The 12,959-nt window shown below is 48.8% G+C and overlaps 2 protein-coding genes across 2 annotated transcripts in view; one reads left to right on the top strand and one right to left on the bottom strand.

Moving 5' to 3' along the window:
- LOC308065124 (tubulin alpha-1C chain-like) overlaps nt 1-6,730 on the top strand; it is a 7,185-nt gene extending 455 nt beyond the window's left edge. Inside the window, exons 2-3 of the mRNA XM_080390711.1 lie at nt 13-161; nt 975-6,730. Of these exons, the coding sequence (XP_080246837.1) occupies nt 13-161; nt 975-1,934 (1,109 nt within the window). The 3' untranslated portion in view covers nt 1,935-6,730. The remainder of the gene's footprint in view (nt 1-12; nt 162-974) is intronic.
- LOC308065110 (tubulin alpha-1C chain-like) lies at nt 6,313-12,959 on the bottom strand. Its single transcript, XM_080390682.1, has 4 exons — nt 12,942-12,959; nt 9,864-10,107; nt 8,430-8,578; nt 6,313-7,708 (listed from the first exon to the last, which is right to left on the bottom strand). The coding sequence occupies exons 1-4, from the start codon at nt 12,942-12,944 to the stop codon at nt 6,728-6,730; spliced, it is 1,377 nt and encodes a 458-aa protein (XP_080246808.1). The 5' UTR covers nt 12,945-12,959; the 3' UTR covers nt 6,313-6,727.

Genomic DNA, 12,959 nt, shown 5'->3' on the forward strand with positions numbered 1-12,959 from the left:
AATCCCCTCCAGATGAGATCAGGACTGGGATCTACCGCACACTCTTCCACCCAGAGCAGCTCATCAGTGGCAAAGAAGATGCTGCCAACAACTATGCTCGGGGCCACTACACCGTTGGGAAGGAGATCATTGACTCTGTTGTTGACAGAGCTCGTAAAATGGTAAAAACCTTGTGGAGAGTTTTCTGCATAGTGCTCTGGTTGCTTTTGCCCTGGCTGTCAAGAGATGCAATGGGCTGGGTGGCTGGAGTGGAGAGAGGAAGGCAGTGGTGAGACTAAACCAAGCATATCTTGGTTGGCTTGAAAATGCCACTGTGACCTGGAACAACACAATGGGATGCCTGTGGGTGTAGGTCTTGCTGCTTGGGACTTAAGGGGAAAACCAGGGACTAAAGATGCCCCCAGCTTAAGCAGGAAAAGAAGCAGCTGTGACTTGACTGTCCAGGCAAGAGGGCTTTCCCCTAATGTGTGTAGGGTTTGCTGTGTCAATCCTGATCCAAAATCTTATCCCAACCAATGTCACATCTCAGCTTCTGGATAGTGGCTCCCCTTAGACCTCTCCTCCCTAGTGTGATAGTGTCTGGAGCATAAGGTTTCACCCACACAGACCTCAGAAGTGCTGTGATATCACTTGATTTAAGTGGAAACTTGTAGTGACCTTCAGACTTCTCCTAATCCTCTTGACTGTTAGTATTGTGAGTCTCTCTGACCTAATATGTCACTCCCTCAGGCCAGGCCTCCTTTCCTCCAAAAGTAGAAGATAATGTAAAAGCAGCTTAATTTGCTGTGTCTAACAGATCCCACCTTCTAGAAGTGAGAGGGTTGTGTGGGTGTTTGTGGGGTGGGTTTGTTTTTTTTACTACTGCTTACAAAGACTTGATCTTGATGGTTAAACACAGAACTTTAGCTTAAATCCAAGGACACCACAATAACTCCATTAATTCTGTCCTTCTGGTTCCTTCCCTGGTGCTCCAGACTGAGCAGTGCAGTGGCCTCCAAGGATTCCTGGTCTTCCACAGCTTTGGGGGAGGCACAGGCTCTGGGTTCACCTCCCTTCTCATGGAACGGCTCTCTGTGGAGTACAGCAAGAAGTCCAAGCTGGAGTTCTCTGTGTACCCAGCCCCACAGGTCTCCACAGCAGTGGTGGAGCCCTACAACTCTATCCTCACCACCCACACTACCCTGGAGCACTCGGACTGCTCCTTCATGGTGGACAACGAAGCCATCTATGACATCTGCAACCGCAACCTGGACATTGAGCGTCCCACCTACACCAACCTCAACAGGCTGATTGGGCAGATAGTCTCATCAGTCACTGCCTCCTTGAGATTCAATGGTGCTCTGAATGTTGACCTGACTGAGTTTCAGACCAACCTGGTGCCCTACCCACGGATACACTTCCCGCTCACAACCTATGCACCCATCATCTCTGCAGAGAAAGCCTACCATGAGCAGCTGTCTGTGCCAGAGATCACCAATGCTTGCTTTGAGTTCTCCAACCAGATGGTGAAATGTGACCCACGCCGTGGCAAGTACATGGCGTGCTGCCTGCTGTACCGAGGTGACGTGGTGCCCAAGGATGTGAATGCAGCCATTGCAGCCATTAAAACACGCCGGTCGATCCAGTTTGTGGACTGGTGCCCCACAGGCTTCAAGGTGGGTATCAACTACCAGCCTCCCACGGTGGTGCCTGGGGGAGACCTGGCCAAGGTGCAGCGGGCTGTGTGCATGCTGAGCAACACCACGGCCATTGCAGAGGCATGGGCCCGTCTGGACCACAAGTTTGACCTGATGTATGCCAAGCGAGCCTTTGTGCACTGGTATGTGGGGGAGGGCATGGAGGAGGGGGAGTTTTCAGAGGCCAGAGAGGACCTGGCTGCCCTGGAGAAGGATTATGAGGAGGTTGGAAGGGACTCAGCAGATGGAGAAGAATAATACTTTTACCTGTGGGAAGGCAGCTTGGAAGAGGCTTTTTGTAACCTAGTCTGCCAATCCCTCCCAGGGAAAGGAGTTGGTGGGCTGGGTCTGAGGAACTGTGACTTAAAAACTCTACAGCTTGTCTGAAAGCAACTCTTTGGTCAAGTCTCGTGCATGTACAAAGTTGACTAAATAAATAGTGATTAGCAGAACATCTTCTCCTGTCTCGATGCCACAAATCTGGCTTGTGGTGGCTGCAGGGTGGTTCCCATGTTGCCTTGGTCACTGTAGTCCTATCTGTAGGGCTTTCCTGCTTGCAGATGCTGGGGGGAGCCCTGTGAACTGGGGTGGGTGACAGCATGATGTGAGCCATCTGCCCTGGGGTGGGACTGCCGTGTTACAATGAACGTTGAAGCGATAGTTGTGCTCAGCACTGGCTGCCCATGCCCTGTCAGTGTGCTGAAACGGCCAGCTCTGGGTTTTCTGTGCTGCTTGCTGCTCCAAGGCATAGCAGGGGCGTGGGATCAGGTTTCCCTGGTCCCTTGCTGCCGTGCAGAGCCCTGCTAAAGCAATCTATGTCCTGCATTCCAGGGCCTGCCTGGAACCGTAACTGGAGTTGAGATGAGAATTCAAATACCTCTGCTGTCTGTCAGAGCCCTGTGAAAGCACCCAAACAATGTCCTAGCTCTAAACCAGGGAGATGTTTCTGGCATTAGACTTCTTCCTTCTTGTGCTGGGTGATGGCCACTCAGCAAAAGCGATGCAGGAATCCCTGTGAACAGCTAATAAGCTGAAAAAGGGGAATTAACTTGATTGCCACAGCTCCCCTGGACCACAGCAGGCTATTTCTCCACTGGGTACTCCCCTCCCAGTAAGTGATCCAAGAAAGGGAGCTGGCTGGGATGTGATGGGGAAGCTGAATCTGCAGTCAGGCTGTAATTGAAGGGCTGACAGGCTTTGCTTTGGAGGAAGTTTTAAACAACCCAAGGGAAGGGTGGAGGGGGGTGGTTATTATTAAAGCCTGTCTCTACTTGCCATTACTCAGCTGCGCTTCTGGGGGTGGCAGTCTCCCAAGGTCATGGAAGTGGGGGCTGTCTCACCTCCAACTGCCCTCTGCCTTTGGGAGCAACACTGGTGGAGCTGGCAGTGTGATGGCTGCAGAAGAGGGAACGAGCTCTCCTGTGCCTCCTGGCCCCACCAGGTGCAGTTTTATGTGTTGGGAAATGCCTCTCTCAAGAGGACTGATGTAGACCCTGAAGCGATGACTAAACCTCCCTCCAGAGGGGAAAAAAAAAAACAACAAAAAACCAGAGTGGACAAAGCAGAAAGTACCTCAGGCAAGGTGATGCCAGCTCTGCCTTCCCCCTCCTAGGTACTTGGTCAGGAGCTGAGTAACGATTGCTTGATTTTTTTTTTTTTTTTTTTTTTTTTGGTGGGAGCACTTTTCTTCTCCTCAGCATAGATGCCCTCGGATAGGGGTCCTGTTTTGGAGTACATGGTCTGTTTTCCTTGTGGTCCATTGGCAAGGCAGGTCATCTCACTACCTATAGACTGAATGCTGCAGGAGGAAGGCATGGCAGCCAGAGTAGCTGTACCATGTTTGTTGGCCTGAGGTTGCATCTAGACCATTTAATTTTATGGTACTGGAAAAGCTTAAACTCTATGGATCTGTTGAATACTCTGCATTCCTGGAGGGTCAGCCTCCTGCTTCCTAAAAGTACTATTTTCATTTTTTTTTTCTTCTCATTTTAAATCTTCTGGTGTGCTTGATAGCTCTTGAATGCAGAGCTGTATGGTAAGAGCCTGGTGCACAGCTCTTACCGGTGCTGGGAGTGGAGGAAAAGTCTGGCTGTTGGTCTCTTGGGGACATGTGCTTCTCTGCAGCCAAAGCAGTCCTGCCCAGTGCTTTGACAGCCTTGCAGCTCCATCAGGGCATTTTTGTGAATGTTCCTGAGCTTCAGGCTCATCAATTTGCAACGGCAGCAAGTTCCTTTCTGTCATATCTGTGTGTGATGGCCACAAGCTGAACCCAGAAGCGATGATGGAGTGAGGCAGTTTGTCCGCCAGCCAGCTGAAGACTGTGTCACCCTATGCTGAAGACCTAAGCAGCCTCATCACCACTGGCCCCATGCAGAGCTCCACACCTGCTCCTGACACAGCTCTCAGCTTGCATCATGCCATGGAATGGAAGCAAGAGGCAGCAGTTGCTGCTGGATCTGGGATTAACAGCACTGAAGAAGAGGGAACTTGCCTGACACCCTATAAGAAGCCTCTGGCAGAGCTCTATGTGTACCTTGAGCCTCCTCCCTGCAGGGCAGTTATCTAGTTTGTCTCATTTGGAGAAGAGGAGGCTGCAGGGTGACCTAATTGCTCTCTACAGCTTCCTGAGGAGGTGAAGCAGAAGGGAGGTGCTGATCTCTGTGGTGTCCAGTGACAGGACATGTGGGAATGGTTCAAATCTGCACCAGGGGAGGTTTAAACTGTACATTAGAAAGCATTTCTTTATCATAAGGGTGGTCAAACACTAGAACAGGCTTCCTAGGGAAGTGGTCAATGCCTGAAGCCTGCCAGTGTTTAAGAGGCATTTGGAAAACGCCCTTAATTTTCTTTAACTCTGTCAGCCCTGAAGTGACTCTGGTCACTTGGACCAGATCATAACTGTAGGTCCCTTCCAACTGAAATAGCCTAGTCTAACAATGAACCACTCTGCCCCATTGCCTGTGATCTACCCCTATTGCCCCAGCAGTAATTAACAATAGAAAATGGGCTGGAGCCCAATGTGCTGGAAGCAGATCCTGCAGGCTGCTCCATGGTTGCTGTTCATAGGAGAGTGGGGTTTTTTATGACCAGGCTTGGCTATTCCAGCACACAGGTAGTGAAAATAAAGCTGAAGCTGTGCAATGAAGTGTGTGCTGCTCTTGGGTGTGGGTCTGTACAATCCACCACTCATTAAGTTGATAAAGCATTGCCTGTGGCCATTGAGCCAGAGATGCTGACTCCCCAAAAGCCACAGGATTGATCCCTCACCAAGGAAAATCCTTTCCTTCCGTCTCTCACTGCATTCATAGGAGGGCAGGAGTGGGTCTGTGCAGACAGACATACTGGAGTATTTGATTGCAGTAATAAACAACTGCTCCAATTACATCAGCCCTGGTGCTGTGCTGATTGCTTTCCAAGCTGCAGGAGCATGTGGCTGTACTCCTGTCTTGCTCAGCTATACTGGGTCAGCCTGTGGCTCCAAGCAGGAGTGATGCTTGCTTTGTGTCCACCCCAGGCTGCTGTCACTCACATTTTTGGGGGATTGGACCAGTGGCTTCCAGCCTTAGCTGGCTGTGGGAAATAGTGCCACCAGGGAAAGGTGGTAGCCCTCAGGATCATGACCCTCCCCAAGAGCAGCAGGCCATACCTAATGTTTTCACTGAGGTAATTTCATAGCAGCGAGGAGGCTTCAGCCCAACAGTAGATGGGAGGACCCATCTATTGTCTATTCATGCTCCCAGCACCCTGGTTTTTTAGGCTAACTGCAGCTAACAATGAGCTCTGGGCTCTTTCCACCTCCCAATTATAGGAGGCAGCAACACATCTCCATCCTTCTAACCATCCCTGGCTGTACCTGCCAGTGCATCACTTTGGGAACATCTCCAGAATCACATCCCCATTAGGACAGAGGGCAGCTGTAGCTACAGGGTATGGAGGAGGTCTGGGGCGGAGGGAGACTGACTTCACTTTGAGACAGAACCCAGCATTAAAATGAGGAGTGGGTATACAACAAACAAATACGGTGTATAACTCCATGCAGCATGGAGCCAGCCATTCTCCTACTCCACAGGCTTATGAACACTCCTTCTCTATATCTTACCAGAGGCTTTTCCTCCTGAGTCACTCTATCACATGGGCCTGGCACACCTCCTCAGGGCAAACTCCAACCCCAGGTGCACAGGACTGAGTTCATGCTTGCACCAACCCCTGAGCAAGACCCCAGTCTATAGCTACACTGCTCCACCAGCCAGTACTTGCTCAGGCAACAAACAGGCTTTACCAAAGATGGTGAGGTAAAGCCCCACCAGAAAAGTACTTTTTGCCCAGGTGCCACTCCCTGTAATGGCACTGGTCAAACTAGGGGTTCCCTGTTCTCCCAGACATGCTTCCTCCAAGCTGCTCTTGGTGGCAAGAAGAACAGCATCCAGCTCCAGACAGACAAGTCCCTGCAGGGTATAAGACACTTGCCTCACAGCAATAATTATTGTTGATGATCCTCACAGATGACCTGCCCAGAGCACACTCTTATCAGCATTTGCTGTTCTCCCCAGGACAACATCCATGCAGAAGGGACCTCCCCACAGAATAAATCTTCATTAAGTCCAAAGAACTCAGAGAAAAAAAATCTTTATTCAAATAAAAAAAAAAAAAAGAAAAGACAGTTGCATAGAAGTATACAGGTGCATTTCTAATTAAAAGGTGCTTTTACAGTAAAAGCTAGAGCAAGAGTTTGCCATTTTAGCCAAAGCAGGCAGCTTGCAACATTCCCCTGGATTAGAAATCCAGATCCTCTGCCTAGGCAGGATGCATCCCCAACACTAAGTCAGGCACCTATTCAGCTTCACTCATCAATAAACAGCAGTGTGATAAAGCTCAAGACACCCATGCTATGGAAGTGCACTATGAGCGCATAAACTATGCAAGCAGAAAAGGTATAATACGTCAAACAGTAGCATTGCTGTTCAGGACAACCCTATAGCACCTCCAGGCACTCAGAACCAATTTAGCCTTATGACAGAGGACTGACTTCATTAAGAAGAGACTGCAGTTCATTAATACTCATCGTCATCAGCCTCATCTTCTCCATCTGCCGAGTCCCTTCCAACCTCCTCATAATCCTTCTCCAGGGCAGCCAGGTCCTCTCTGGCCTCTGAAAACTCCCCCTCCTCCATGCCCTCCCCCACGTACCAGTGCACAAAGGCTCGCTTGGCATACATCAGGTCAAACTTGTGGTCCAGACGGGCCCATGCCTCCGCAATGGCTGTGGTGTTGCTCAGCATGCACACAGCCCGCTGCACCTTGGCCAGGTCTCCCCCAGGCACCACCGTGGGAGGCTGGTAGTTGATACCCACCTTGAAGCCTGTGGGGCACCAGTCCACAAACTGGATCGACCGGCGTGTTTTAATGGCTGCAATGGCTGCATTCACATCCTTGGGCACCACGTCACCTCGGTACAGCAGGCAGCACGCCATGTACTTGCCACGGCGTGGGTCACATTTCACCATCTGGTTGGAGAACTCAAAGCAAGCATTGGTAATCTCTGGCACAGACAGCTGCTCATGGTAGGCTTTCTCTGCAGAGATGATGGGTGCATAGGTTGTGAGCGGGAAGTGTATCCGTGGGTAGGGCACCAGGTTGGTCTGGAATTCAATCAGGTCAACATTCAGAGCACCATTGAATCTCAAGGAGGCAGTGACTGATGAGACTATCTGCCCAATCAGCCTGTTGAGGTTGGTGTAGGTGGGACGCTCAATGTCCAGGTTGCGGTTGCAGATGTCATAGATGGCTTCGTTGTCCACCATGAAGGAGCAGTCCGAGTGCTCCAGGGTAGTGTGGGTGGTGAGGATAGAGTTGTAGGGCTCCACCACTGCTGTGGAGACCTGTGGGGCTGGGTACACAGAGAACTCCAGCTTGGACTTCTTGCTGTACTCCACAGAGAGCCGTTCCATGAGAAGGGAGGTGAACCCAGAGCCTGTGCCTCCCCCAAAGCTGTGGAAGACCAGGAATCCTTGGAGGCCACTGCACTGGTCAGCCTGCAGCAGAATAATGTATATTTACTGCTCTCTTAAGGACTAGAATCGCCATCCCAAACAATGCAGCAATAAATTCTGCTTGCTTACTGGCCAGTGTGCACCCAATGCCTACAGTGGATTCACTCAGTATATCACCCTACTGAGCATATTCAGCGTACACATGTTAATTGCAGCATTCCCTAGAGGTACCATAGGTAGCTCTATATGGTCAGATGGAAACTCTTGGCAAATTGCCCCATTATCAGCTCAATGCTTATCTCAGCACCTGAGAGGTGATGGGACATAGCATGTGGGTCCTAGAACCTGAGGAGACATCTCAAAAACATTTCGCTGACAGGCATCCAAATACATTGTTACAATCTTTCTTCACTCCTATCAAATGTGGAGTATGGTCTTCCCAGCTTGGCTACCAATGTCCATTTAGTATCAATATCCACAATTTTATGGCTTCCTTGTGGTCAAAAGTCCTTCTCTTCTGTCTGAAGTCTAGTATTGTGTCACTTCATACAAGTATGATATGCAAAGACAGTTGCTTTTAGGACAGATGTACAGGTTCAGATGACCCCTCATTTTAGTGAGGCCCAAACCTAACCAAAGCAGCAGCCACCACCCTCAGAGCTCACATAAAAGGTTTTTTTCTTTAAGACTTTTAGCCCAAACCCAGAGTATAACTACATTGTCCATGGTGTGTTACTTTAAGGGGAAGATTGTCTTTTCTTACCATTTTACGAATTCTGCTGAGGACAGTATCTATAATTTCCTTTCCGATGGTGTAGTGGCCACGGGCATAGTTGTTGGCAGCATCTTCCTTGCCACTGATGAGCTGCTCTGGGTGGAAGAGCGCATGGTAGGTCCCAGTCCTGATCTCATCTACACAAGGAGGAACGGTCATGGAGAGTAGCACACAGTTAACAGGACATTAGTATGACAGAGTAAAACACATAGCAAATCAACCAGGACCCCACATGAAGTGACAGTTGTGGTGTGATTAGCTCAGACTGGGAATAATGGAAGGGGTAAGAATAACCGTGTCCAGGCTAATTCTTCAATTTGTCCTCCATCTTTGCCCAGCAGCTACCCTGGGATCCTAACATAATTTGGCTTAGAGTTAGTACACTGCCTACATTTCTGACATTATTGTAGGATTGTGGTTACTACATGCAGCTTGTTTTTCTGCTTGTTGCAAAGCATTTTGAGGTGGCCTGAAGCACCACCTCCATCATCCGCTCTACTGCAAATGGAAGAGGAGAAGGAATGCCTCCAGTGTTGACATGTCTGCTAGAGGTACCTGACCCAGCTTCAGGTACCTTATGAAGACGGGCATTAGGAGCTGTTCCTCTGAGCTCCATGCAGTCAGTGAGGTTGTAGGCACCTACAGAGGTTATTTAAAACCACTGTCTCAATATTGGATACATTCTTTATTTACTGGCTCACTCACTGGCTTCCTAATTTAACGCCTTAATAAGATGCCTAAAAGTTTAGTGGAACTAAAACAAGTCCACATTATGTCATTTAATGGAAGGAATAAGTCACACATCCTAGATGGTAAGATAGGAGCAAACACTCAGGGGAAGCCTAGAAGGCAGAAGCAGGTAGATGGATGCAGGTGGTTGGGGGTCATTTCCACCAGTTCTTTGAGGGGGGGCGGAATAAAATGTTTTCTAGGAAGGTACTCTAAATTCAAGTGCCGCAATTGAGTCAAACACCCAGAGATCACTACAGAAGATGGAAGGGGAAGTAAAAAGTTTGCAGTAGCAAGACACCCAGTTTCCACAGAACCATGAGATGTGTAGCACCCGAAGATGCTTCACAGGTAGCATTAAGACCAGGTGAGCCACATCAGGTCATAGAAAAATGTAATTCAGTCCAGAGTCACTGAGGTTAATAAACCCACACCACTTTGCACCTGCTGAAGATCCTGCTTAAGGCAGCAGGTCTCCTAAAAGGAGAGATCAACTGAAGACAGGCCAGTGTAGTAAGAGTAATAGGTTTGTCACTCCCAGGTCCATTTAGAAATGCAAACTCTGTCTCCTGATGGCTGGAGACATTTTACTGGAGCAGAGGAGTGGGAGATGCTGGGCAATATGAGCAGCAACAAGTAAGAACGGTCAGCAGTCACAGTTAAAGATACAACACACAACCACCCTACTATTACCAATGACAGTGGGCTCCAAGTCTATGAACACTGCCCGGGGCACATGCTTGCCAGATGCTGTCTCACAGAAGAAGGTCTCAAAAGAAGAATCCAGTTGTTCAGGCTTTGGCTCTGTCAGTTTCACCTGCTTGGGGCCAGGAATGGTCCCATCCGCCTGTATCCCATGCTCAAGGCAGTACAGCTCCCAGCAGGCATTGCCCATCTGCACGCCAGCCTGCCCGATGTGGATGGAAATGCACTCCCTCTGGAAGGGGAAATGGCTTGTTAAGGAGATTTTTAGACATCCTGTGACTTAGCACTAGCCCCCGCAGTTCTTGTTTGAGCCATTTGCTACTGTGGATGATTAGGGAAACAGGCAGCTTCCACCTACCGCTGGGAGCTGGAGTGAGGATCAAATCATGATCTGCAGGGCAGCTGGACACAGCTGAGCCGCACACACAGCATCCCTAGGAAGTAGTCTCCCAGCCCAGGGGAGAAGGAAGGAAGGAGGCAGCGGGCTTCACACTGAGGCAGGAAGTAGCTGAGCAGCACTGCCTCCTTGCTCAACCAGCTCTGCCATGGAGTGGAGCAGCTGTCAGTTCCCCAGGTCCCAGAGCAATGGGGCATCAGGGACAACAGCTCCAGGCTCCTTGATAAAAAAAAACCACCCAACAAATAGAAAAATTAAAAAAAAGCACTACACAGAAAAAAAAAAAAAAAACAGCACGTATAAACCACCAAAAACACACCAAAAAAGAAAACCAAAACACAAACACTGCACCAAGCAGGGAGAAGCCAAGCTTGGGAAAACCACAGCAAAGCTGAGAGTTGCAGCAGGAAACAAGGCTAGAGAAAACCAGCAGTCGCCTGGGGCCAGAACAAGGGCAGGCTCACACCAAGGGGGAGGCTCTGAGTCCTGGTTTAACCAGGTCACCCTCCAGTAGCCTCCAACACCAGGGTAGTATTGAAGGTACTGGCGTCTTTTGGGGACTTTTGATGGTTGCACGCTTCCCTGGATAATTGGCATCTCTGCTGTTTCCATCACCCCAAGATCAAAGCACTGCTGCAGCTATGACAGAGGCTCATGTCCCAGCTCCCAAGCAGACACTCCAATTACTGCCATGCATGGCATGGGGCTGTGCTGCTTCCAGAAGAATCACTATGAAAGGGAGCTGGTGATCCCACCTGGGGATGATAAGCAGTGCAGTGGATCCCATTTGTAGCATTAATGGGCAGCTTGGTTCAGCTCTCACCTCATTTTTGCACCACCACCTAGTCCCACCCAGAGCTGGGGGTCTCCACAGGCAAGCCCAGCTCCAAGTAGCCCACCCTGAGCAGAGCATAACAAATGCCACTGACAGCCCAGCTGTCTCAGGGCTGAGAGGACACTGTGTGTGCACGCCCCTAGGCATAACTATGCTGCCAGAGGGACTCTGTCCCTTGAAAGTCACTACCCTCCTAAGCAATGCTAGACAGTCCTGGGCATTAACCACATGTGGGAGTAGCCATGAGAAGGACACAATGCAACTATTCCCTTCTTGGTCTCCAAGCATGGATGTGCCAAGACATTTCTCAGCCCTCAAACAACTCCAATGGCCACCACATGCCCAGGTCACCCACCATGAAGCTAGAAACCAGCTGGATGAATACTCCTGGTACCACAGAGGGACACCAACTCCTTTACCCACAGCTGACTAAACACCACTTAATCCAGGTCTGGGCTGAGACCACCAGTTCTGCTGGGCGTGGAGGCTGTGTTTAAGTCCTCCCTCTCCCAGTTGATATTTGCACTATGTGGGAAATGCTGACTGCCATTTGCCCATCCCTCTCAGCAAGATGGTTGCAATAGCTCCTTGCCACAGCTTGCAAGGGTCAGTGCCACAGCCGTTTCACCAGTGCTTAGCTGGGGCAGCTGCTCCACTCACTATCCTCTCCCAGCTCTCTAGTCACAGCACCTGCTTCAAGGGAGCACTGGTATCTTCAGCACAGAGAACAGGGGAGGAAGAAAAAAAAAAAAAAAAAAAAAAAAAAAAAGAGAAAAAGGGGCCTGCTGGAAGGAAGAAAGTACAGCTTTTTTCTGCAGGTTTTTTTCCCCTCTCAAATATGCCAGAAGGTTTTTTGAGATCTGGGATCTCAAACATTTGCATCAAGATGAACTGCATTTTACAGACTCTGGCTATATGCAGCCTATTGTTGTCCAGCTGATTTTCCCATTGGAAATACTATGTAAATGTTTAACTGTTTTATGGCCAAGACAGACTCAAGAAATCAGCAGATAAAAGGAAAAGTTCAAAAGCTGGCTCGCTAGGAGTTACTTTGAAGTTTTCTTCCATTTGCAACATGCAAAGGGACACCACCAGATCTTCAACAAATTAGTCTTTTGCATTCACAATGATATGGCAGTTGCATTATTCTTTACAAAAAGTTTCAGCTAGATCAGCCAGCACTGTTCAGGGTTGCAGTTTTTTAGTAGCCAGATCAATCCACTTTAGTTTCACAGCTGCAAACTCTTTAACACAAAGATTAAATTAAAAAGCTAGAAGGAAGAGGGACTTTATTCATTTAGTATCTAATCCCAAGGGTTTGTAACAGACAAAGGCAACATGGCAGCTCACTCCTAAAGAAAAAAAAAACCCTAAAGGTCTCTGCAAGTTGCACTAGCTCCCTATGGCAGTGGAAGGGTTGAAGTGTTAAACTTTGGGAAAAGGACTAGCAGTGTCAAAAATTTAAGCTTTAGTCTATCACATAGTTGTGTACTGAGGTACAGTGGTGTCCCCAAAAAAGTAAACCCAACTTGCACTAAAGAGGCAGAAACTTTGCAACTCTACAGACCCCACCTCAGGAACTGCAAACTCAGAACAAAAAGCAGCAAGAGGCCACTTAAATAGCTCTTCTCCAACCAAGTCCCTCACTTTTCCCTTATAAGGAGCAAACATTGAATCAATAAACCATAAGGTAATCAGCAATGAAACAAAGCTGTTTGGAATTAACATCCCCAAGAGAAAGGAGAGAGAAAGCAAGCAAGCTGTTTAGCTCAGAACACTTGGAAAATATACAATCTATATTTTAAGTTTAGACAAATACAAGGCATGCTCTTACCATGATGAGACTGGAGGC

This window comes from Falco punctatus (genome assembly GCF_963210335.1).
Source record: "Falco punctatus genome assembly, chromosome: 6".
Lineage (NCBI taxonomy): Eukaryota > Metazoa > Chordata > Aves > Falconiformes > Falconidae > Falco > Falco punctatus.

Excerpts from the sequence above, each read along its gene's own strand:
- LOC308065110 (XM_080390682.1), bottom strand. Across the intron at positions 8,579-9,863 it reads CTTGGAGCCCACTGTCATTG|ATGAGATCAGGACTGGGACC; the intron begins GTAATAGTAGGG and ends CTCCTTGTGTAG. Across the intron at positions 7,709-8,429 it reads TCAGCAGAATTCGTAAAATG|GCTGACCAGTGCAGTGGCCT; the intron begins GTAAGAAAAGAC and ends ATTCTGCTGCAG.